The 27,771-nt window shown below is 40.1% G+C and overlaps 1 protein-coding gene across 2 annotated transcripts in view; it reads left to right on the forward strand.

Annotated features, from left to right (window-relative positions):
- The window catches only part of LOC126282114 (ribosomal RNA-processing protein 8-like), an 82,716-nt gene that overhangs the window by 40,499 nt on the left and 14,446 nt on the right, over positions 1 to 27,771 (forward strand). For both annotated transcript variants that reach the window (XM_049981579.1, XM_049981580.1), the window contains exons 3-4: positions 18,159 to 18,320; positions 25,387 to 25,626. In XM_049981579.1, the coding sequence (XP_049837536.1) occupies positions 18,159 to 18,320; positions 25,387 to 25,626 (402 nt within the window). The remainder of the gene's footprint in view (positions 1 to 18,158; positions 18,321 to 25,386; positions 25,627 to 27,771) is intronic.

Genomic DNA, 27,771 nt, shown 5'->3' on the forward strand with positions numbered 1-27,771 from the left:
TCATGAAACATCTGAAATTATCTACTAGGTCATTGATATGTATTGTAGTATGAAAAGTTTTATAGGATAACACTTCCTTAGGGCACGCCTGAAATTATTTTTATGACTGATGACTTCTCTCTATTGAGAATGACATGCTGTGTTCTGTTTCCTAGGAACCCTCCACTCCAGTTGTACTGTTTTGTCTGATTTCACACACTCATATTTTGTTGTCAGGTGGCAGTGCATAATTGTATCGAACGCCTTCCAGAAGTCAAGGAACACAGCATCTATGTGGGCATCTTTATCTGTTGCTTTCTAGATCTCATGGATCAACAGAGTGAGCTGAGCTTCACTTGCTCCTTGTTTTTGGAATACTAATTGATTCATAAAGAGGAAATTTTTACTGTTTAGAAATGCAATAATATGGGAGCATAAAACATGTTCCAAAATTTCACAACAGGCTGATATCAGAGATGTAAGCCTGTAGTTTGATGCCTCTTTTCAAAGACCCACCTTGAAAACAGGAATAACCTGTGCTTTTTTCCAGTCATTAGGAATACTTCTCTCCTTCAGAGACCTGCAGTACATTGCTGCTAGAAGAGGGGCAAGTTCTTTCACGTGCTCTTCATGAAACTGAGACCCATCAGGTCCAGTGGCCTTTCTTCTGTTGAATGATTTCAGTTGCTTTTCTGTCTCTTGGTCACTTATTTTGATATCTGTCATTTTGTCATTTGTGTGATGATGAAGGAAGAACAGCAGTGAAATCTTCCTCTGTGAAACAGTTTTGGAAAAAGACATTCAGTATTTCAGCATTTTTCACGTTATCCTCTGTTTCAGTGCCATTACGGTTACAATGTGTCTTGACAGATGGCTTCAATCCATTTACTGATTCGACATAAGACAAAAATTTATTAGGGGTTTCTGTCATATCAGTAGGTATAATTTTACTTCGGAACTTGTTGATTTCTTCATACATGGCCCTCCTTACGGTAATTTTGGCTTCATTTAGTTTTTGTTTGCCTTTGAGGCTTTGGCTACATTTAAATCTGCAGTGAAGCACTTTTTACTTTTGTAGCAGCTCTCTAACATGGATGTCTAGTCACAGTGAGGTTTTTTCAACACTTTGCTGTTTAAAGCGTATTGTTCAGTGCTCATGAACTTTGTCCATTGCTACTCAAGAGATGCTGGAAAGCTCAATAGATGTTGGAGATGAAATTTTCATATGCTGCCCGCTCAGGTAATCTGAAATCAACTTCTTGCCACTCTTTTTAAACAAAGGGATCTCCATATCTTTCTTTGTATTCCTCATTACAGTATATTCAGTGATGCTGTAATGGCCTTATGATCACTGATTCCTCATTCTACCATTCGAAAAGGTCAATTCTGTTTGTTGCCAACAGGTCTAAGATATTACCTTCAAGAGCCAGTTCTCTGAATAACTGCTCAGGGTAATTTTCGGATAAGACATTTAGAACAATTTCGCATGAATGGGTGTACGTGCTACCCATTCTGATCACTTGAGTCTCTCAATCTATAACTAGTAAGATGAAATCTTCACCTAAAATTATAACATGACCAGGAAATTTACGCAAATATTCTCCATATTTCCCCTCAAATTTTCCACCACCACTGCTGCTGCTGAGACAGAGGCCTGTGAAAATCATCTGATGACCATGTTTGATCAGGGTATGTATACACTGGGACAAACAGGGAATACGTTAAAAGCATGGGAATTTTTGCAGATGGGAAATACCAAGGTATTATTTAGAATTCAGTGGATTTTATTTTGTTTTGGCTTTCACTTAGATTTTTGTGATTTTGACTGGTAAGAACTGATACTCCAACAAAGGATTTAACTTTAGCGTGCTACTGCAGAATAATACTGCAGCAATAAAACATAAACAGGAGTATAACATCAAAAGAAAACTTCAGTTTCAAAGAAAATATGTCATTCACAACAACAAAACGCAGTCCAAATCCACTCCTGGAAATTGAAATAAGAACACCGTGAATTCATTGTCCCAGGAAGGGGAAACTTTATTGACACATTCCTGGGGTCAGATACATCACATGATCACACTGACACAACCACAGGCACATAGACACAGGCAACAGAGCATGCACAATGTCGGCACTAGTACAGTGTATATCCACCTTTCGCAGCATTGCAGGCTGCTATTCTCCCATGGAGACGATCGTAGAGATGCTGGATGTAGTCCTGTGGAACGGCTTGCCATGCCATTTCCACCTGGCGCCTCAGTTGGACCAGCGTTCGTGCTGGACGTGCAGACCGCGTGAGACGACGCTTCATCCAGTCCCAAACATGCTCAATGGGGGACAGATCCGGAGATCTTGCTGGCCAGGGTAGTTGACTTACACCTTCTAGAGCACGTTGGGTAGCACAAGATACATGCGGACGTGCATTGTCCTGTTGGAACAGCAAGTTCCCTTGCCGGTCTAGGAATGGTAGAACGATGGGTTCGATGACGGTTTGGATGTACCGTGCACTATTCAGTGTCCCCTCAACGATCACCAGAGGTGTACGGCCAGTGTAGGAGATCGCTCCCCACACCATGATGCCGGGTGTTGGCCCTGTGTGCCTCGGTCGTATGCAGTCCTGATTGTGGCGCTCACATGCACGGCGCCAAACACGCATACGACCATCATTGGCACCAAGGCAGAAGCAACTCTCATCGCTGAAGACGACACGTCTCCATTCGTCCCTCCATTCACACCTGTCGCGACACCACTGGAGGCGGGCTGCACGATGTTGGGGCGTGAGCGGAAGACGGCCTAACGGCATGCGCGACCGCAGCCCAGCTTCATGGAGACAGTTGCGAATGGTCCTCGCCGATACCCCAGGAGCAACAGTGTCCCTAATTTGCTGGGAAGTGGCGGTGCGGTCCCCTACGGCACTGCGTAGGATCCTACGGTCTTGGCGTGCATCCGTGCGTCGCTGCGGTCCGGTCCCAGGTCGACGGGCACGTGCACCTTCCGCCGACCACTGGCGACAACATCGATGTACTGTGGAGACCTCACGCCCCACGTGTTGAGCAATTCGGCAGTACGTCCACCCGGCCTCCCGCATGCCCACTATATGCCCTCGCTCAAAGTCCGTCAACTGCACATACGGTTCACGTCCACGCTGTCGCGGCATGCTACCAGTGTTAAAGACTGCGATGGAGCTCCGTATGCCACGGCAAACTGGCTGACACTGATGGTGGCGGTGCACAAATGCTGCGCAGCTAGCGCCATTCGACGGCCAACACCGCGGTTCCTGGTGTGTCCGCTGTGCCGTGCGTGTGATCATTGCTTGTACAGCCCTCTCGCAGTGTCCGGAGCAAGTATGGTGGGTCTGACACACCGGTGTCAATGTGTTCTTTTTTCCATTTCCAGGAGTGTACAAGCAAAATGTTTCTAAGGCTTAGGACAAAGGCTATACAATACTTTGTTACAACAAACTGTATTTGATGAGCTTTATGTCTCTATTATTTATATTTCCAATAGATGACAGGAAAATATTGTGAGTGGTGGTTTGAGAAGCATTATTTTCAAAGTAAATTTCATTTTACACTAAATGATTTATGTTGTGCCAGAATGTGTGATGCATTTCTTAAATCGTAGAGCATTTGACTCTCATTTGAAATTTAACACTTTAAGGACCAGCTCCTTTGAAAAGTTTCAAGCCCAGGACACAGCCATTTATGCCATTATTTAGAAATGTTTTAGGTCATTTGTGTTTGATATGTCTTAAAGGTAACACTGCTGAAAAAGGCCAATATTATGCATAAAAGCTTAGCTTTTCTTGTAGCTTTACTGTATATATATTAATTTAAATCATTGACTTTTCTATTTGTGTGTTTGCATTAGTTAACAGTGATGTTGCTATTGGCTGATTACATCACGTGTCCTATGCTCCGTATATCTGCTGTCATTGGCTGATGAGATCACGTGACATGGGCCATAATTATCAGTGAAATTTACCAACAGTGTGATTGTTTTATTTTATGTTGACTACCAGTTTCGGCATTTCATTACACCATCTTCAGGCCCCATATGCATCTCTAAAAAATAAACGATATTTTCATACTGCGCCATATATTCCTGGATGTCATGAATTCAGAACTGCATCCCAAGGGCGTCATTCGAAGACTTGATTGCAGTCATCATGTCCCATGTTCATGATGGATTAACAGAGACTCAGCCATGATTGGGTGACAAAAGTGCATCCCGAAGTGCAATCTCGATTTCAGTGCTTTGGAGGCTTCAGTGCTGTATTTTATGGATTTAATATTTATACTTTTGTAATACAAAAATATGCAGTATACATGTTGCCACACATCAAACATTTTTGCAAAGTGTGTTGTTTTCTGCTGATTTTCATTTCCTAAAGTGCTGGGATGTTTTATGCCAGTGTATAAAACCTTTACCACTCAAAGGATTGTTAAGTTTTACAGCTCTGACAGAGCTGAAAAAAATGTATTTTTACCCAAGAAAAAGTGTGTTTCTAACTGGGAAATCCAGAAAAATCCAGAATCCCCCCCCCCCCCTTCCCCTAGTCCGCATATAGATCCTGTTGATCCACCTTGAATACTTATTCACCCAAATTATTTCACATTCTGAATCTGTACTAATTTCAGTAGATATTGCCGTATTTCTTATTTCTTTTACTGATGAATCAGAGTTATGTACAGTATTTAACAGTCGTTTTTTGAGCATTGCTGGTGAATTAAATAAAAATTTAGTTTTTACAGGGAAGAATGTAACTCTCTTGGCAACTGCCTTTTCGAGATTGGTGTCTGAAATACTCCTCTGTCACGCAGGAGGAAATTGAGACAATAATTACATCACTGAAGACTAAGGACTCTCATGGATATGATGGCATTCTTAGCAGAATATTAAAGTACTGTGCTGCACATGTTAACCCTGGTGCACATGTTAGCCCTGTACTTAGCCATATTTGTAATTTTTCATTCATGAATGGCCAGTTTCCTGAATGATTAAAGTACTCAGTAGTAAAGCCACATTATAAAGAGGGAGAAAGGGATAACGTAGACAATTTTAGACCTATTTCTATGTCATCAGTGTTTGCTAAAGTTGTTGAAAAGGCTGTGCATGTAAGGATAACTGATCATTTTATATCACATAATTTGCTATCAAATGTGCAGTTCAGCTTTAGAAGTCATTTATCAACTGAAATTGCTATATTCTCTTTCCTCTGTGAGGTACTGGCTGGGTTAAACAATAGGTTGTGAATGCTAGGCATATTCTTTGATTTAACTAAGATGTTTGAGTGTGTTGATATATATTGCTCCAGAAGTTGGACCATTATGGAATACGGGGAGTAGCCCACAGTTGGTTCACCTCTCACTTTAACAACAGACAGCAAAAGGTCATTATGCACATTATTAAGAATGGCTGTGATGTGGAGTGTGAGTGGGGTACGGTCAAATGGGGGGTGCCCCATGGATCAGTGTTGGGGCCATTCCTGTTCCTTATTTATATAAATGATGTGGCCTCTTGTATTACGGGTAACTCTAAAATATTTCTGTTTGCTGATGACATTACCTAGGTAGTAAAGGATGTTGTGTGCAACATTGGCTCTGATTCAAATAGTGAAGTTCATGAAAAAGTTCATGGCTTGTGGAAAATAAACTAACGCTAAATCACAGTAAGACTCAGTTTTTAAAGTTTCTAACACAAAATTCAACAAAATCTGATGTTTTACTTTCACAGAATGGGCATATGATTAGTGAAACTAAACAGTTCAAATATCTAGGTGTTCAGGTAGACAGAAAACTATCATGGAAAGTCCACATTCAGGATCTTGTTCAAAGACTTAATGCTACCATTTTTACTATTCGAACGGTATCTGAAGTGAGTGATTGTTCAAGATCAAAATTAGTCTACTTTGCTTATTTTCATTTGCGTTACGTTGTGTGATATTATATTTTGGGGTAACTCTTCCCATTCTAAAAGGATATTTTTGGCTCGGAAACAGGTGGTTCGGGCAATAAGTAGTGTAATTTTGTGAACCTCTTGTTATATCTGCTCGTGTCTGTATATGTGTGGAGGGATATGTGTGTGTGTGCGAGTGTATACCTATCCTTTTTTCCCCATAAGGTAAGTCTTTCCGCTCCCGGGATTGGAATGATTCCTTACCCTCTCCCTTAAAATCCACATCCTTTCATCTTTCCCTCTCCTTCCCTCTTTCCTGACGAACCAACTGTCGGTTGCAAAAGGTCTAAATTTTGTGTGTGTGTGTGTGTGTGTGTGTGTGTGTGTGTGTGTGTGGTTTTTGGTTTTTTTTTTTTAAATTGTGCCTATCTACCGGCGCTTTCCCGCTTGGTAAGTCTTGGAATCTTGTGGAAGTTTCTTTCTATATATATATATATATATATATATATATATATATATATATATATATATATATATATATGGGGAAAATATATTAAAAACAAAGATTCCAAGACTTACCAAGCGGGACATACACAGACACAAGTGTGTCTGTGTATGTGCGGATGGATGTGTGTGTGTGTGTGTGTGTGTGTGTGTGTGTGTGTGTGTGCGGGCGCGCGAGAGCGTGCGCGGGTGTACACCTGTTCTTTTTCCCCCTTAAGGTAAGTCTTTCTGCTCTCAGGATTGGAATGGCTCCTTACCCTCTCCCTTAAAACCCACATCCTTTTGTCTTTCCCTCTCCTTCCCTCTTTCCTGAAGAAGTAACAGTCGGTTGTGAAAGCTAGAAATTCTGTGTGTGTGTTTTATTTATTGTGCCTGTCTACCGGCGCTTTCCCGCTTGGTATATATATATACCACGTGGGAATGTAACCCACTTCCAAACCATAACCAAAAAAATTTTTTTCCGGCTTTCAACACTACTGCTGCTATAAAATCCACCGTTCCCAGTTCACAAGCAGTTCCTTTCACGTATTAAACAACCATTTCGGCTAGTTCTAACAACTTTCGCTTTATTTCCGTTTCTCCCACATCACTGATTATTTTTAGCCGCTTCTCACAGGTTTTAACGTCATTATTTCTTCATCAGACAATTGTTAGCCTCATTTTCATAATCTGCCACCACAAAACCACTCCTTTTAATACATTTACACACAGTTTTTTGGAAATTTTCCCAAATTTCTCCACTCTTTAATGTGTTTTGGCGGCAACACAACCACCCATGTTCACCACAGGATCAACATAGCTCAGCTTTAACCAACACTTTTTCGATTTTTTTCACACCAGATCTCCGGTTGCTTTCTAGTGCACCTTTATCTCTCCCCATATATTTTTATTTTCTTTTTCATTTCAGCCTCATGTTACACTTTCCACCTTCTAATACCATGTCACCCTCACAACATCCCCACAACGACCCCATTAAGCTTTATTTACATTCCCTCCGCAAACATGCCTTTGCCCTAGCCAGATTACGCTCCCATATTTTATTTACTCAGGCTTGTCTGACATTTGGCATTACCCCCTGGCTGTAACCCTTCTTTCCATCAGTCCCTATACCAGTTCCAAACTGAACAATCCATAGCCCTCACCCACCTAATCCTTCACCTAAAAAAAAAAAAAACTATGAAAAAGGTGTGTGTGTGTGTGTGTGTGTGTGTGTGTGTGTGTGTGTGTGTGTGTGTGTGCGTGCGTGCGTGCGTGCGTGCTTGAATTTTGCGTGTTTGTTTGTGTGTCTATCAACATACCAACACTTTCGTTTTGTAAGTTATATATTACAAAAAGGTATGGCCAAACTTTCAGGAAACATTCCTCACACACACAAAGAAAGAAAATATGTTATGTGGACATGTGTCTGGAAACACTTACTTTCCATGTTTGAGCTCATTTTATTACTTCTCTTCTCTCTTAAAATCACATTAATAATGGAATGGAAACACACAGCAACAGAACGTACCAGCATGACTTCAAACACTTTGTTACAGGAAATGTTCAAAATGTCCTCCGTTAGTGAGGACATGCATCCACCCTCCGTCGCATGGAATCCCTGCTACGCTGATGCAGCCCTGGAGAATGGCGTATTGTATCACAGCCATCCACAATACGAGCACCAGGGTTGTGTAGACAAGAGCTTTCAAATGCCCCCATAAATGAAAGTCAAGAGAGTTGAGGTCAGGAGAGTGTGGAGGCCATGGAACTGGTCCGCCTCTACCAATCCATCGGTCACCGAATCTGTTGTTCAGAAGCGTACGAACACTTCGACTGTAATGTGCAGGAGTTCCATCATGCATGAACCATATGTTGTGCCGTACTTGTAAAGACACACGTTCTAGCAGCACAGGTAGAGTATCCCGTATGAAACCATGATAACGTGCTCCATTGAGCGTAGGTGGAAGAACATGGGGCCCAATCAAGACATCACCAACAATGCCTGCCCAAACATTCACAGAAAATCTGTGTTGATGACGTAATTGCACAACTGCGTGTGGATTTTCGTCAACCCCCACATGTTGATTGTGAAAATTTACAATTTGTGCACGTTGGAATGAAGCCTCATCCGTAAAGAACATTTGCACTGAAATGAGGATTGACACATTGTTGGATGAACCATTTGCAAAAGTGTACCTGTGGAGGCCAATCAGCTGCTGATAGTGCCTGCACACACTGTACATGGTACGGAAACAACTGGTTCTCCCGTAGCACTCTCCATACAGTGACGTGTTCAACATTACCTTGTACAGGAGCAACTTCTCTGATGCTGACATTAGGGTTATCGTCAACTGCACGAAGAATTGCCTCGTCCATTGCAGGTGTCCTCGTCGTACTAGGTCTTCCCCAGTCGTGAGTCATAGGGTGGAATGTTCCGTGCTCCCTAACAAGCCGATCAATTGCTTCGAACGTCTTCCTGTCGGGAAACCTTTGTTCTGGAAACCTGTCTTGATACAAAAGTACCGCACCACGGCTATTGCCCTGTACTAATCCACACATCAAATGGGCATCTGCCAACTCCGCATTTGTAAACATTGCACTGACTGCAGAATCACGTTCGTGATGAACACTAACCTGTTGATGCTACGTACTGATGTGCTTGATGCTAGTACTGTAGAGCAATGAGTCGCATGTCAACACAAGCACCAAAGTCAACATTATCTTCCTTCAATTGGGCCAACTGGCGGTGAATTGAAAAAGTACAGTACGTACTGACAAAACTAAAATGAGCTCTAACATGGAAATTAAGCATTTCCGGACACATGTCCACATAACATCCTTTCTTTATTTGTGGTTGAGGAATGTTTTCTGAAATTTTGGCCTTACTTTTTTGTAACACCCTGTGTTTTACTGTTGTTTCTTTTTAACAATATCAGCTTATTCCCAAGAACAAGCAGCTTTCACTCAGTTAATACCCGGCAGAAACCCAACCTGCATTTGGATCGGATTTTCTTAACTCTTTTCTCGAAAGGTGTGCATTACACTTCTGCATCCATTTTCAGTAAGCTACCACAAGAATTCAAAAATCTTAGCAGTAATCCAGTCACTTTCAAATCAAAACTGAATAGTTTCCTCATGGGTCACTCCTTGTGTTCTGTTGAGGAGTTCGTTGAAAATTAAGCTGATAATTATGTTCTATTGTTGATGCATCTACTTAAACTTATGGCTTGACAACTTTTATTGGATTCATAAACATTTTATTTTTATCTCTTGTGACTTTTATGTTTTAATTTCATGTGCTGACCTTGGAGATTTGCTCCTCAATTTGGTCCTACGGAACTTTACATGTAAACAAATAAATAAATAAAATATAAACATGTCTCCACCATCAGTGTTCAACTTATCGCTGTGATATACATTCCAGTTAGTTTAGTTTCATTGTTATTGAGACTTGGTTTCAGCCATCTTTCTGTTCCTAGTTCTATGTGAGCATTATTATCATACATAAGCGAAAATAGTTCCAGGAACTTTCCATTGATACTCCTTCAGTTAGCTAATGCTGTCCTGTATTTAGAACAGTCAGGATTAAGCTACCAGAGACTGACCCTGTGTGTGTGTGTGTGTGTGTGTGTGTGTGTGTGTGTGTGTTTGACGAAGGCCCTATTGGCCAAAAAGCTCATTTTACCTAACTGCAATTCAACATCTCCATTATACGGTGAGTAGTAGCTATTCTTTTCATAATATTAATACTGTATTAACATTTTCTTTTTTTGACCTACTATGTTGTATGTTACCATTTCTGGAAACAGAAGCATCTTATTGGACCTGTGGAGGATGTCCTCCATCCTAAAAAACCATATGTTGAGGCCACTACCACTACCTTAGTAGCTGTTTCCTGAATGCAGTGCATGCCTGGCCTATTAATGGAGGTCCTACATTTCTCCATCCTGTAGCGGATAGTGGAGGTTAAGAATTTCACATACTTGAGCATCTTAGACTCATCTGACAATGAGTCTCTGGTTTAAGCCTTCCAATCGACCCCATGAACCATGAACCTTGCCGTTGGTGGGGAGGCTTGCGTGCCTCAGTGTTACAGCTAGCCATACTGTAGGTGCAACTGCAATGCAGGGGTATCTGTTGAGAGGTCAGACAAATGTGATTCCTGAAGAGGGGCAGCAGCCTTTTAAGTAGTTGCAGGGGAACAGTCTGAATGATCGACTGATCTGGCTTTATAACATTGATCAAAGCGGCCTTGCTGCTCTGGTACTATGAACAGCTGAAAGCAAGGGGAAACTACAACTGTAATTTTTCCCAAGGGCATACAGCTTTATTATATGGTTAAATGATGATTGCATTCTTTTGGGTAAAACACTCCAGAGCTGAAATAGTCCCCCATTCAGATCTCCGGGTGGAGACTACTCAGGAGGACATTGTTATCAGGAGAAAGAAACCTGGCATTCTACTGATTGTAGCATGGGATGTTACATTCCTTAATCGGGCAGGTAGATTAGAACATTTTAAAAGGGAAATGAATAGCTTGAAGTTAGATGTAGTGTGAATCAGGGAATTACAGTGGCAAGAGGAACAAGACTTCTGGTCAGCTGAATACAGGGTTATAAATATGAAGTCACACAGGAGTAACATAGGAGTGGGTTTAATAATGGAAATAACATAGGAATGCAGGTTAACTACTGTGAACAGCATAGTGAACACATTATCGAAGCAAAGACAGACATTAAGTTCACACCTACCACAATAGTTCAAGTTTATGTGCCAACTAGTTCCGCAGATGATGCAGAGATTGAATAAATGTATGATGAGATAAAAGAACCTGTTGAGATAGTTAAGGGAGAAAAAAATTTAATTGTGTGGGGGACCGGAATTTGATAATAGGAAAAGGGAAGAGAAGGAAAAGTAGTAGGTGAATATGAAATGGGAGTAAGGAATGAAAGAGGAAGCTGCCTGGTAGAATTGTGCACAGTACATAACTTACTCATAGCGAACACTTGCTTCAAGAATCATGAGAGAATGTTTTATACATGGAAGAGGCCTGGAGACACTGGAAGGTTTCAGATAGATTATATAATGGTAAGACAGAGATTTAGGAACCAGGTTTTAAATTGTAAGACATTTCCAGGGGCAGATGTGGACTCTGACCACAATCTATTGGTTATGAACTGTAGAATGAAACTGAACAAACTGCAAAAAGGCGGGAATTTATGAAGATGGGACCTGGATAAACTTGAAGAACCAGAGGTTGTAGAGAGTTGCACAGAGATCATTAGGGAACAATTGACAAGAAGGGGGGAAAGAAATAGAGTAGAAGAAGAATGGGCAGTTTTGAGAGATGAAATATTGAAGGCAGCAGAAGATCAAGTAGGTAAAAAGACGAGGGCTTGTAGAAATCCTTGGGTAACAGAAGAGAGATTGAATTTCATTGATGAAAGGAGAAATTATAAAAATGCAGTAAATGAAGCAGGCAAAAAAGAATACAAATGTCTCAAAAATGAGATAGATAGGAAGTGCAAAATGGCTAGAGGACAAATGTAAGGATGTAGAGGCATATACCACTAGGTGTAAGATAGATACAGCAAAATGAAAGAGACCATTGGAGAGAAAGAACCACTTGTACGAGTAACAAGCACTTTGATGGAAACCCGGTTCTAAGCAAAGAAGGGAAGGCAGAAAGGTGGAAGGAGTATACAGAGGGTCTACACAAGGGCGATGTACTTGAGGGCAATATTACGGAAATGGAAGAGGACATGGATGAAGATGAAATGGGATACATGATACTGTAGTCTTGGGAGAGCCAGCCAAGACAAAACTCTTCTATTTGGTGAGCAAGATGAATGAGACAGGCAAAATACCCTCAGACTTCAAGGAGAATATAATAATTCGAATCTCAAAGAAAGCAAGTGTTGACAGGTGTGAAATTTACTGAGCTATCAGTTTAATAAGTAAAAACTGGTAAAACCTGACCTCAGGGAAGATCAGTTTGGTTTCTGTAGAAATGTTGGAATACGTGAGGCAATACTGACCCTACAAATTATCTTAGATGATAGATTAAGGACAGGCAAACCAATGTTTCTAGCATTTGTAGAATTAGAGAAAGTTTTTGACTATGTTGACTGGAATACTCTCTTTGAAATTCTGAAGGTGGCAGGGGTAAAATAGGGAGTGAAAGGCTATTTACAGTTTGTACAGAAACCAGATATCAGTTATAAGAGTCAGGGGGGCATGAAAGGGAAGCAGCGATTGGGAAGGGAGTAAGACAGGGTTATAGCCTCTCCCCGATGTTATTCAATCTGTATATTGAGCAAGCAGTAAAGGAAACAAAAGAAAAATTCGGAGTAGGTATTAAAATCCATGGAGAAGAAATAAAAACTTTGAGGTTCGCCAATGACATTGTAATTCTGTCAGAGACAGCAAAGGATTTGGAAGAGCAGTTGAAGGGAATGGACAGTGTATTGAAAGAAGGATATAAGATGAACATCAACAAAAGCAAAATGAGGATAATGGAATGTAGTCAAATTAAGTCAGGCGATGCTGAGGGAATTAAGATTAGGAAATGAGGCACTTAAAGTAGAAAAGGAGTTTTGCTATTTGAGGAGCAAAATAACTGATGATGGTCGAGGTAGGGAGGATATAAAATCTAGACTGGCAATGGCAAGGAAAGCGTTTCTGAAGAAGAGAAATTTGTTAACATGGAGTGTAGCTTTAAGTGTCAGGAAGTACCAGGTGATCAAAAAGTCAGTATAAATTTGAAAACTGAATAAATCACGGAATAATGTAGATAGAGAGATACAAATTGACACACATGCTTGGAATGACATGGGGTTTTATTAGAACCAAAAAAATGCAAAAGTTCAAAACATGTCCGATAGATGTCGCTTCATCTGATCAGAATAGCAATAATTAGCATAACGAAGTAAGACAAGGCAAGGATGATGTTATTTACAGGAAATGCTCAATATGTCCACCATCATTCCTCAACAATAGCTGTAGTTGAGGAATAATGTTGTGAACAGCACTGTAAAGCATGTCCGGAGTTATGGTGAGGCATTGGCTTCGGATGTTGTCTTTTAGCATCCCTAGAGATGGAGGTCGATCACGATAAACTTTCAACTTCAGGTAACCCCAAAGCCAATAATTGCACGGACTTAGATCTGGGGACCTGGGAGGCCAAGCATGAAGAAAGTGGCGGCTGAGCACACGATCGTCACCAAACGACGCGCGCAAGAGATCTTTCACGCGTCTAGCTCTAGCAATATGGGGTGGAGCGCCATCGTGCATAAACATCGTACGTTTCAGCAGGTGCTTATCAGCTGGGCTGGAGATGATGCGATTCTGTAACATATCGGTATACCTCTCACCCATCACGGTAGCATTTACAAAACCAGAATCACGCATTTTGTCGAAGAAAAAAAGACTCGATAATGGTAGATGTGGTAAATCCAACCCATACTATGACTTTCTCATTGTGCAATGGAGTTTCCACGACAGTTCTAGGATTTTCAGTAGCCTAAATTCTGCAGTTGTGGGCGTTGACAGACCCTCAGAGCGTAAAATGAGCTTCGTCGGTCCGCAACATGTGACTCAACCAATCACCATCTTCTGCTATCTTTTGAAACGCCCACACGGCAAATACCGTCCGCTTCACTAAATCGCCAGGTAACGGTTCATTATGCCGATGGATTTTGTACGGATAACATCGGAGGGTAAGCCCAAGTGCCAACCAAACAATAGTGTATGGAATGCCGGTGCGATGTGCGACTGCACAAGCGCTGACTTCTCCATGCGTAGACGAACCCGCTACAGTCTCCATTTCTTCCTGAACTGTCTCAGTAGTATTACACCTTGGGCTCAGTCAGCCACTACGGAGTCTATCGTTTGAACAACCCCTGCCTAAGAACTTCGAAATCATTCTCGCCACAGCTGCATTTGTCAACGGACCTTTACCCATTTGAATCCCCTTCCTATGGCGATATGATTGTAACACTGAACTAGCACATTCCCCAGTCTGATAATACAGCTTCACTAAAAGCACCTTTTCAGGTAACGTCAACATGCTGCAACTGTTGGCGCATCTGATTCTCTCTCTCTCTCTCTCTCTCTCTCTCTCTCTCTCTCTCTCTCTCATTACAGCTCCTTTTATACACAATTGTCATGCGCAGTCACTGACATTTTGCTGTCCAGCGCCATCTGTCGGACGTTACCCCTTCCCCCCCCCACCCTCTCTCTCTCTCTCTCTCTCTCTCTCTCTCTCTCTCTCTCTCTCTCTCTCTCTCTCTCTCTCTCTCTCTCTCTCTCTCTCTCTAATAAAACCCCATGTCATTCCAAGCATGTGTGTCAATGTTTACCTCTCCAGCTATATTATTCCGTGCTTTATTAAGTTTTCAAATTTATACTGACTTTTCGATCACCCAGTATTTTCTGAAAGTATTTGTATTGAGTGTAGCCATGTATGGAAGTGAAACATGGATGATAAATGTTTGGACAAGAAGAGAATAGGAAGTTTTCAAAATGTGGTGCTACAGAAGAATGCAGAAGTTTAAATGGGTAGATCACTTAACTAAAGAGGAGGTATTGAATAGAATTGGGGAGAAGAGGATATTGTGGCACAGCTTGACTGGAAGAAGGGATCAGTTGGTAGGACACATTTTGAGGCATCAAGGGATCATCAATTTATTATTGGAGAGAAGCACAGAGGGCAAAAATCATAGACAGAAATCAAGGCATGAATGCACTAAACAGATTCAGAAGGATGTAAGTTGCAGTAGTCACTCAGAGATGAAGAGGCTTGCACAGGATAGAGTAGCATGGAGAGCTGCATCAAACCAGTCCCTGGACTGAAGACCAGAACAATAACAACATCGGCTCTAAACCAGAGGACTATGATCAGTCTCAGCCCTCCGCCCCCCCCCCCCCCCCCTCCCCTCCACACACACCACCCCCAGCGAGCAAACAGAGTCAACAGTGGCCTTCTTTCCCAACCCACCTGCTAGTTCCTTGAGGGGCCCTGTCACTCACCTTACATCAGAGCTCCCAGTGACAGGCAATCCCACTCTCAGAAATTTTGCCAGAACTCTGTGGAAGATAGGCCACAGCCCCAACAGGCAAGATATTCCATGCTGGCTCAGATGTACTTTCAGCAGTGGGCAATACCTCAAAACTGTTTTTGAGCGATAAGAATCTATGAGCTTAGAGACATAACACCAGACTTTCAGAAAAGTAACACCCACACTATCCAGAACACAGCAAGGGCAGATAATTTGCGAGAACTATAACATAGTCAGTTAAACAGCTCATGCATCCAAATTGCTGGCAAGAATAATATACAGAAGAATAGAAAAGAATATTGAGGATCAGTTAGATGATGGTCCACTTGGCTTTGAGAAATGTAGACACACCAGAGAGGCAGTTGCTCTTGGTAATGGAAACATGACTTAAGAAAAATCAAGACACATTCATGGTATTTATCAACCCAAAAAAAGTGTTCAACAATTGTAAAATGGTGCTGGATTTTCTAAATTCTGAGACAAATAGGAGTAAGCTGTAGGAAAATGTGAGTAATATAAGTAATATACAATATGTACATTAACTGAGAAGAAAGTGCTCAGATTTTAAGGGGTGAAAGAGGAAGCAGTCTTCTGCCCTTCTGTCCAATCTATACACAGGAAAAGCAGTGATGAAAATAAAAGAAAGGCTCAAGAGTGGGGTTAAAATTCAGGGTGAATGGATACCAGTGATAAGGTTTGTTAATGATATTGTTATCCTCAGCGGAAGTGGAGAAAAATTATAGGACCTTTTGAGTGGAATAAACAGTCGAATGAGTACAGAGTTATGTATTGAGAGTAAACCAGAGAAAGATGAAAGTAATGAAGGGTATCAGGAAAGAGATTTGTGATAAATTTAATATCAAAACTGATGACCGCAAACTAGATGAAAGAATTCTGATAACTTGTAAACAAAGGAAAACATGGCAGTTGAAGTGAGGAGGACATAAAAAGCAAACTAGCACAGGCAAAGAAGGTATTCCTGGCCCAAAGAAGTCTACTAGTTAAAACAAGCTATATTTTGTGGAAGAAATTTCTGAGAATATACAGCAGTTGGACAAAAATGTGGAAACACTGCAAAAATTGTATGCTTGAACATAAATGCAAAAGCTAGCGAAGCCTGCTGTTTACGCAATTTTATTTGATCACGAGCGACACCTGTGCAATACTCTCAGTATGTTGCAAGTGTCAGTCATGTAAGTGTGAATGCATTATGTCAGAGCTAAGTGAATTTGAAAGTGAGCAAATTGTTGGGGCTTGTATTGTGGGTGCATCCATAACCAAGGGAGTCGATGCATTTGGTGTTTTAGAGGCACCATATTGAAGATTTATACCGCATACAGGTAAAGCGGAAAAACATTATCTGCTAAGTCACAAACAAAAAAATGTGTTGACTGATTGGGAACGACGGTCACTGAAGAGGACTGTGGAAAAAATAAGGAGGCAATAGCTGTAAAAGTAATTGCTGAACCGAATGTCATGCCTGTCAGCATGAGGGGAGCTGCACAAACCGACAATTGAGGATGAGATGGAATTCCAAAACACTCATCTGTTATGCAAATTCCCATAACATGAAAATAGTTCTGAAGCCATAAAACCTGGACTGTGGACCAATGAAAGAAAGTCAATTGGTTGGATGAGTCTTGTTACTCACTGTTCCAAAATTCTGGCAATTTTATGCACAAAGAGTGAAATGGCTGCAGTTTGATGATACCATATCATGGTATTCTATGGCCCCCATTGTTACTCTGCAAGATGACGTTACTCCCAAGGGCTATACGACCACTTTTAGTGATCAGATCCATCCCATGATTCAGTGTTTGTTCCTTGATGCTGAGGCTGTGTTCTGAGACAACAGACCCCTGTTCACATAGCTCGCATCATCCATGGCTGGTTTTAAGATCACAGGGATGAATTGTTGCATCTCCTCTGGCCACCACTGTCACCAGATCATGATATTATTGAGCCTTTGTGGTGTGCTTTGCAGAGAAGTGTGCATAATCGCTATTACCTCCATCATTGTTACCTGACCTTTCCAATATTTTGCAGCAAGAAAACCGTACAGCACCTGAATTTGTCCATTCTGAGATGACTGGAAGCAGTTTTGAATGCCATCATGTTTCCTGCACCATATTATACATAGTAATGTTAGAGCACAGCAGTTTATGGTACTGAGCAATCTATTGTGGGAACACTGGAAAAGAAAGAATCATAGTGTTTGAGATGTGGAAGATGTAGAAAAATATTGAAAATTAGGTGACTGATAGGATCAGGAATGTGGAAATTCTCCACAGAATTGGCAAAGAAAAGAACATATAGAAAACACTGACATGATGACAGGACAGAATGATAAAAAATGTATTAAGCCATCAGGAAATAACTTCCATGGTACTAGAAGGAGCTGAAGAGGATAATAAATTGCAGGGGAAGACAGAGATAGGAATACATCCAACAAATTGAGGATATTAGGTACTGTGAATTGTGGTGGGTTGCATTAAACCAGTCAGAAGACTGTTGACTCAAAATGGATATAACAGATATAGTGTATGCATATTTTCTTATTTGCAAAGAGTTCTTTTATCATATAAATGGCACACATAGAATGTAGACAATTTTGGGACAGTGGCACGTGTTATCAGAGGCACACTTATTTGTCATTGCACTGTTTTGTTAAAATGTGATGTATGTCTGAAGTGATGTGTGTTGATTGTTTGTCTTTTTTTTTTTTTTTTTTTTCAGGTACATAAATGAACAATTATACAATTCAAAGAGTGAAGAGAGCAAAACATTTTTCCAGAATAACATTTCCACTTTTGAGGCCTACCACGAAGGCTATCGACAGCAAGTATCTAAGTGGCCACTGAATCCACTGAATGTAATAATAAATGCTCTTAAGAAAAAGTAAGAACTGTATCACTTGTTTGTTCTTTGTGTACAACCTTTAGTGTGCTAAGGAATGTGTGAAATGTTATTTAATTATAACTTTTCTTGACTGAGCCCCTTTACTTTCATTCTACTGCAGGAAACTAATCATCTATGGTCACAGATCAAATTCCTTGCTCAGGATCAGAAAGAAATAGGTTGGGGAAGGTCCAAAAACAAGTAGGTCACTCTTATCTTGGGACTGAGTGATCTGCCCTTCTATTTTAACTCATACCATGAAAGTTCCATAAACTAGGATAGCGTCACATATAAAAATATGTTCCCAACAGCACTACCAATATTTTAGCTCTTAAGGGTAACACTGGCAAGCCATTATGTCTCATAATTTTATAGTTTCCTCAAATGAAGGTTCCTTTTCATTTAATTTCTAACATTTCCCTGTCTTTGATTTTTTGACACTCACACTGTGTTTCAGTTTCAGACACTCTTGTCTGTATCTAACTTTTGTGTACATGCTGGAAACGATGAGTAGTTACTGACTGAAATGACGGGGAAAAAAGAAATTAATGGCAGAGCTTGACTAAAAGAGGAGAGTAGTTGATGCGACACATTCTGTTGGTTTGGTAAAGGAAGGCAGTGTGGGGGGGGGGGGGGGAGGGGGGGGGGTAAATACTGTAGGGGGAGACCAAGGCTGTACTAAGCAAGTTCAAATGAATGTAGATTACAGTAGTTGCAAAGAGATGAAAAGGCTTGCACAAATAAGTCTTTGTATTGAAGACCACAACAGCAGTGGCTAATACTTTCCACAAATTTGCTCAGTTCATAAAATGTCTACAAAAAGTGTACCAGTCATCAGTAAGTGTTGTCTGACCAATCCTGTAATTTTTTTGCCTGTTTGGCAGCACTTTATTTTGCCAGTCTGCCAACTCTGTTCTGAGACACATTAGCTACGCTCAAAGCAATATCGTATGATGTTGTTGGGGTCTTCAGTTTGAGAATAGTTTGATGCAACTCTTGTATTCATGACTCCCTCTCCAGTGCTCCCTCACCCACCCATACTTCTTTTCGTTACTAAATTGACTATTCCTTGATGCCTCAGGATGCGTCCTAACAACCAGTACATTTTTCCAGTCAAGTTGTGATTCAGTTTGATTAAGTACCTCCTCATTTGTTATTTTATCTACCCATTAATCTTCAGCATTGTTCTGTGGCACCATGTTTCAAAAGCTTTCTTTCTCTTCTTGTCTCAGCTGACTGTTACCCACGTTTCACTTCTGTATTCCATTATCCTTATCTTACTTGTTCTTGTGCATCTTATAGACTCCTTTCAAGACACTGGCCCTTCCATTAATCTGCTCTTCCAAGTCCTCTACTGTGTCTGATAGATCCACAATGTCATCAGAAAATCTCAAAAGTTTTATTTCTTCTCCCTAAACTTTAATTACTGCTCCAATTTTTTCTTTGGTTTCCTTTACTGCTCGCTCAAGTGTACAGATTGAATAATATTGGGGATAGGATACACCAACCACACCATAACACCACCGCCTCTGAATTTTACTGTTGGCACTACACATGCTGGCAGATCTACATCTACATTTATACTCTGCAAGCCACCCAACGGTGTGTGGCGGAGGGCACTTTACTTGCCACTGTCATTACCTCTATTTCCTGTTCGTCTCGTATGGTTCGCGGGAAGAACGACTGTCTGAAAGCCTCCGTGCGTGCTCTAATCTCTCTAATTTTACTTTCGTGATCTCCTCTGGAGGTATAAATAGGGGGAAGCAATATATTCAATACCTCATCCAGAAACGCACCCTCTCGTAACCAAGTGAGCAAGCAACACCGCGATGCAGAGCGCCTCTCTTGCTTACCAAATAACCCTGTGACAAAACGCGCCGCTCTTCTTTGGATCTTCTCTATCTCCTCCGTCAACCCGATCTGATGACGTTCACTGGGCATTCACTATACCCGCATACTGCCATCAGATCACCACATTGTGTACCATGATTCGTCACTCCACACAACATTTTTCTGCTGTTCAATTATCCAATGTTTACACTCCTTACACCAAGTAAGGTGTCGTTGGCATTTACCGGCATGATGTGTGGCTTATGAGCAACCACTTGACCATGAAATCTATGTTTTCTCACCTCCCGCCTAACTGTCATAGTACATGCAGTGGATCATGATGCAATTTGGAATTCCTGTGTGATGGTTTGGATAGATGTGTGCCTATTACGCATTGTGACCCTCTTCAGCTGTCGGCGCTCTGTCAGTCAACAGATGCAGTAGGCCTGTATGCTTTTGTGCTGTACATGTCCCTTCATGTTTCCATTTCACTATAACATTGGAAACACTGGAGCTAGGGATGTTTAGGAGTGTGGAAGTCTCATGTACAGTTGTATTACACAAGTTACACCCAATCACCTGACCATGTTCGAAGTCCATGAGTTCCGCAGAGCGTCGCATTCTGCTCTCGGGATGTCTAACGACTCCTGAGGTCACTGATAAGGAATGCCTTGTAGTAGGTGGCAGCACAATGCACCTAATATGAAAAAGTATGTTTTCGGGTTGTCTGGAAACTTTTGATCACATAGTATATAACTGAACTATTGTTGTCAGCACTGGTTTGCTGTTGAATCCGATGAGAACAACCCTAACACTGAACTGTTGACAGTAGCTCACTCTCTGTCCTACTTTGTTATTCATAATGAATTCTATTCCCATTATACAATTTTCTGCTGCTGTTGATATTTGACATTCATCTGACCAGAAATCATTATCTTATTTCCATTTCACTTCAGTTATCCCCACTATAACTAGATTGAGTCTACGCATTTCCCTTTTCAGATTTTCTAGCATTCCTACTATTTCAAACTTCTGACATTCCAAGCTCTGACTTGTAGAGTTTTGTCCTATCATTGGTTAATCTATCTTTTTCTCATAGTGAACTCCTCCTTGGCAGCCCCTCCTGGAGATTCAAATGGGGAACTACTCTGGAATCGTTTGTCAATGGATAGATTGTCATGAAACTTTTCAATTATGGCTCAGATGTTTTGTCGATATACATTATGTGTCTTTAATCTAGTAGTTTCCAATGCCTTCTGTATCCTCAAGCTATTGGTCCTTGCTGATTCTTCAACCTTTTAGGAGACGTTTCCCACCCCAAGGGCAAGACTGTGCCATGGACCTCTTCCGCTCCTCTCCCCTCTTTGACAAGGTAGTTCACAGAGAGAGGGTGACTTCTTATGCTGGAAATCTTCAGCTGCCATTGTTGATGATTTTATTCAAAATTTAAGCAGGGGCTGGGTTCGAACCTGGAACCAAGGATGTTTTGATTATTAAAGATGCTACCCCTGAACCACTGGTGAATGTATTACATACAAGGCTACAAAAGTCTGGTTTGAGCAGTAGCTAAGCTCATACTAACTAAAAGGTTTCACATGATTTTTTTTTCTTAGTTTGTGTTGTTAATTAGTTCAGCCAGCCTCATTCTATGTAGGAATGGAGTACTTCTGAGATCCTCTTTGGCACATCGCGGTGTGTTGGTAGCTTCATACATCACCTGTCATGACAGGGATTTCTTCTGTGAAACTCTGTCTGCCACAGACTACCATAAGAGTACTTCATACAAATAATAAAAATACAGAACAAATACTTGATTGTACTGGGCTGTTCAGAAAGAAGGAACAGATCTCAAACATTTATCGTTTCCAAACTACAAAACAGCTAAACGCAATTCCAAAGTTCCCAGATAGAGAAAATTTCAAATTTTTATGTATTCAATGTGAGCAGCATGTGTTACACAACAAATATCAAAACAGTGGCTCATTTCCTGCCTCACGCGAAGCAGCTGGTCTCTCATTATTGAATTCACAGCTTCAAAAATGCAATGTCACAGACTTTCAAGAGTGTCAGGCATAAGGGGGGATAAAAATGTGGTCTTGTACCTAACCCCACAGATAAGTCACAATGTGTGAGATCTGGAGACCTGTGACGTCACCGGTCATGAAGTTCATGTTTTGCTCCTGCTCTTACAATCCAACATCCTGAAATGGTGTCGTTCAGGTAACATCAGACATGCTTAGAGAAATGAGGCAGGGCACCATCTTGCACCAAAATGGCATCATCTGAATCATCTTCAAGCTGAGGAAATGACTAGTTTTGAAGCATGTCCACATAGGTTAGTCCTGTCATAGTTCCCGCCATGAAGAAGAAAGCAACAGTGCCGACTTGTGATTGGAATATGTTCCCAGACTGTTCAAATTTTAAACTGTTGTCTGTCCAAGAATGTTGGAATTATGGTGCTACCTTTTGTAATTTGGAGGTAGAATAGCTCTGTATGTAGGATGTCCACTACATCTTTTGGGCTACTCTTTTACTATTTAATCATTATTAAAATTATAATAAAACAGTTGTGCCCATTCTTGCTCATTTATAGATGATGATGATACAGAAAATTTGGCATCTCTAAAGTTTATGAAAAAATTCACAAATTCTGTACCTCATACTATCTGAATAGTTTCCTTAACCTCATCATACAACCCTTCAATTCCTTCATTATCTGTGGAAGTAGTTGACATATAAACATGTACTATGGTGGTGGGTGGGTGTTGGCTTCTTGTCTATATTGTCTATGATAATTCATTCAATATTCTGTTCGTAGTAGCTTACCTGCATTGCTATTTCCTTATTCATTTTTAGACCTGCTCCAGCATTACCTCAGCCCCATATTTATGCACAGGATACTTGGGCTCGGGCCCAGGATGGCAAATTCTTCGGGGCAGCGAGTTTTTGAGTGAAAAAAAAGAGGGGAGAGGGGAAGAAACTGTGGTAATAGTTGTGGGAATTCTTATTAGTGAGAGGGAAATGGAAGGTAGACAGATGGAAGTGTTTGCATCATGCAACTGGCAACATTGTGTCTGCAATATTTTTGTTTGGCTAGGCACGGTCAGCTTGAAAAGGTGCCTGCAAAAGCAAAATTCAAATTGAAATGCAGTTAGTAAAGCTTGTAAGTGCATTTCTGAAGAGAAAGGAAAGAAAGCTGTGATTAAATCAGAAGCAACAGGAATACTGCAAAAGCTTTGCTCTAAAGATGTTGCATTCATCGCTACAATGTGATGGGTAGTATTTTTTAAGGCTTCAATGCAATAGAAACTGATCAGACTGAGAAACTGGACTTTGAGAATATGACAAATGTGTTTGTCAGTAGTTCAGAGGCTTTTTTCTTGCCCTGTTATCAGCTTTCTTTGTCAGTATACTAATTGATTTTTTTTCCTTTCTACTGAGCTATCCTTTGTGTGTATGTGTGCATAATTAATAGTAGTATATGTTTGTCATTTCCATCCTGAATTTTGGACAAGCTGCAATGTATCTTTCTACTCTGAACTCAGTATTTTCTTTTCCAAAGATTTCTTCCTTAAATAATATACAACTATTTTAAATAACCTGTTTACAATTTTGATGCTAAATGTTTTTCAGAATTGCCTAAGTTTGTTGTTGCATGGGCGAAAAAATTATTGGGGCCATGGATGTAACATTACCTAAATACGAGGGTGATTACCCTTATTTCAGTACAACAAAAAAACCAGTCCAAAGTTCACTTTTTTTATTCACTCAATGTCTAGTTTTGGGCCAGGACTCTTTTTCAAATCATCATAACATATAAAAAATTTTATTTCTGAAAATGCAGAAATCATATCAAAATTGTGAAAGTGACAGTTACAGTGCATACAGATAGATACTATCTATATGCACTGTAACTGTTTGCACATTTTTGGGTTGTCAGAGGCCGTACCATTGGTAGCGTTGAGAGAGACTGTGCTACCACATGCAAGTTCTTGGAATGTCAGTATTCTGAGCTAGATGAATATTACCAGTGGGCTGAGGGAACTTCAGCAATGACTTCAGGCCATGGACACACTCAGCTATCCCTACACCCACAGTTTGCTACATGAAGTTCAGCTAAATCAGTATTCAGCTAAATCAGTATGAAGAGCTATAGTAAATGATAAACAACAGCAAAAATGCCTCCACAAGATATTGGGAGATTTTAATGCAAAAGTAATGGCAAATTTTGAGTATGATAAAATGTGTTTCCAGTACAAAGAAAGCAAGAGAAATGAAAATCCCAAGTGGAGCATAGCACTTATCAAAGTGACAGCATGAGTTTAGAGTAAATGATAAGAGAAACATTCAAAAATGGAAATGGAGAATGTGAGAGAGTACAATGAAAATTCAATCAGAGAAAATAAACTGCTGAGAGTATGATGAAGATAAAACAGAAATTTATGTTGTAAATAATAAATATACCAAACACATTCACCCCCAGCCATCTTAACGGTGTGTTGCAGTATCTTGTTGGTTGATTATACACAACAGAGAATGTAGAAAAACAGTGGTAGCTTAAAAGCTAGAAACTTAATGCCTTTGTGCCATTACATGTATCTGTAATCTGCACATCAATTGACTACGGATAATTGATCGCCTTTTCTCATTACTTTTTATTCTTTTCACCCTGGAATTTATGTTAGCGTAACGGAAACTTAAATTGAGTTGACATCACATTTCATCATTTAAAATAACAAACTGCATAGCAATCAACAGTGAAGAGAAAACTGTACAGGCTTTTGAAGTCTTCCTTAAATGTTTGTATAGTGCAAAGAATTAATCAGAAATATGGACATAATAATGCTTTAGAAGCCATGAGATTTGTAAACAAATTTAAAATTTAATGAAAGTAAAGTTGCCTGGAGATGGTGAGGTTTTAAAGAGGGAGCAATACTGTATTTATTCAACTTAAAAAATTGAAAGATATTTATGAACCTCCTCTTTGGATAGTTCTTTTTCTAATTGTTAACTAGTTATGTAAGAATTAAAATTCCAATCAAAATATTTGAGGTACATAGAAGTGATGTCAGATGATAAAAGTCACAGCAGATGTAATTGTTTTTGAAAATTTGTTGATGTGGCAACAGAAATTGTACTTTCATAGCTGCTTTGAGAAGATGGTTTCCTTACATATCTTCTTGCTCCTTCCTTATTGATAACTCTTCAAATACTAATACTTTTGATATTTTTGTAGGCCTACTAAGACTGTGATTGCTGATTTTGGCTGTGGAGAAGCCAATTTGGCAAAATCATTACCTGATCACAAGGTGTATTCATTTGACTTTGTTGCTACATCCGATGTGGTAACACCTTGTGATATGTCCAACACACCACTTGAAAATGAGAGTGTTGACATCGTCGTCTTTTGCCTGTCACTTATGGGAAGCAACTTGTCAACTTACATCTTGGAGGCTAATCGTGTTCTCAAGAATGGGTAAGAAAGTCAAAATTAAGTACATTTTTTGTGTGTGTTGTTCTTGTGTGTCAGTTTCTTGTTCTTGAGTTCACAGCTTCAACAATGCAATGTCGTAGACTTTCAAGAGTGTCAGGCATAGCAGCAGTTATGACAGAAACCACATGATCAATGAAAACTTTTAATTTGTTACCAAATTTGATACCTTTTTCTTCCCCTCATGTTTAATGAATTTAAATGGAGAGAGCAGTAGAACAGTTAAAAATTTGAACAGTCTGGGTAAATATTCCAATCACAGCCACATTAGCACTGTTGCTTTCTTCTTCATGGAGAGGGGGGGGGGGGGGGGGGCAGGGATAAAAATGTGGTCTTGTACCTAACCCCACATATGAAAGTCACAATGCCTGAGGTCTGGAGAGCTGTGAGGTCACCGGTGATGAAGTTCATGTTTTGCTCCTGCTCTTCCAATCCAGCGTCCTGAAATGTTGTCATTCAGGTAACATAGGATGTGCTTAGAGAAATGAGGTGGGGCACCATGAAGTCATCTGAATCATCTTCAAGCTGAGGAAACAACTGGTTTTGGAGCATGTCTACTTACTTAGGTTAGTCCTGTCACAGTTCCCTCCATGAAGAAGAAAGCAACAGCGCTAATGTAGCTGTGATTGGAATATCTACCCAGACTGTTCAAATTTTAAACTGTTCTACAGCTCTCTTCATTTAAATTCATTAAACATGAGGGGAAGAAAAAGAAATCAAATTTTGGTAACCAAATTAAAAGTTTTCATTGATCATGTGGTTTCTGTCTTGACTGCTTACATTGAAAAACTGTCTTATGACGTTAAATATTTGCATGGCTACGTCTTTGTTATATGTCTGTAATTCGGGTATTATGTATGGGATACCGTTTTCCAGTGGGAACACTGTAAGGGAGTAGCTACAAAGATTATGCACCTTCGTTAATAAGTTGTTTCCTTAAAGTGTGCTTGTGATCCAGACAAGTAGTGATTTGAGGTTTTTGAGTAGTGACTGATTTATAATTAACCCTTTCCACTCCACTGTTAGAACGTATCCAAGATACAGATTTTCCACTTTGTTCCAATGGAAGACTGTCTGATACGCTCTTCTTGTTAGTTTTTTCATCTGCTCTGCTATAACATGCTTTCAGTGCATTTCATCACATAGTACCAACTTTGTTCACCAGAGAGTGTAAGTTGACAACTCTATATGCTTAGTCATATGTAAGTGATTGTGCCCTTATCACATAATTTTTGCTTTTATAGAGATGGCAGGCAGAAGGCATATATATGATGATATTTGGGAACAGCTTTTGAAGGATACTGAGGATGAAAGAGAGTTTATAGATGAGCATGAGAAAGAGGAATCTTCTTGCTCCTTCCTTATTAATAACTCTTCAAATACTAATACTTTTGATATTTTTGTAGGCCTACTAAGACTGTGATTGCTGATTTTGGCTGTGGAGAAGCCAATTTGGCAAAATCATTACCTGATCACAAGGTGTATTCATTTGACTTTGTTACTAGATCCGATGTGGTAACACCTTGTGATATGTCCAACACACCACTTGAAAATGGTCTGTTGCAGTGAACCTAAAGTTAGTGGTAAAGAAGAAAGAGAATAACTTATGATGTATCACATGTAACGGGAAAGTCTGTGAAATACAGAAAATGACCACTCTAACAAAACATTCTGTGCACACTTATGGAAAGATGTTTCATTGAAAGAAGTTAAGGCATTTCTTGGTGTAATATTGAGCACGAGTCTGAATTCAAAGAGCATGTTGGATGATTATTTTACCAAGAGCTTGAGTAGACCAAACCCAGGCACATTTTGTCTCCTCTCTGACTCATTATTATTATTGTCATAAATATTACTGTATTAGTATCATTAACTAGTGTATTAGTATCATTAACTATTGTATTAGTTTATTTATCATCTTTACTTTAAAACATAACACTTTGTTAGATGTACTGTCCCATCATAACCACTTGTTATTGACAGTTAGAAAAGGAACCCTTGGCCATTTAATGAAACCATTTTATTTTAAGTAACTCAGAATTACACAGAGAGACAGAATTTCACCTACTTATACCAAATTACAGTACAGGTATGTAGAGTAGAGTACAAGGTAGACATAATTACATAATA

Source organism: Schistocerca gregaria, chromosome 7 (assembly GCF_023897955.1).
Source record: "Schistocerca gregaria isolate iqSchGreg1 chromosome 7, iqSchGreg1.2, whole genome shotgun sequence".
NCBI classification, from domain to species: Eukaryota; Metazoa; Arthropoda; class Insecta; order Orthoptera; family Acrididae; genus Schistocerca; species Schistocerca gregaria.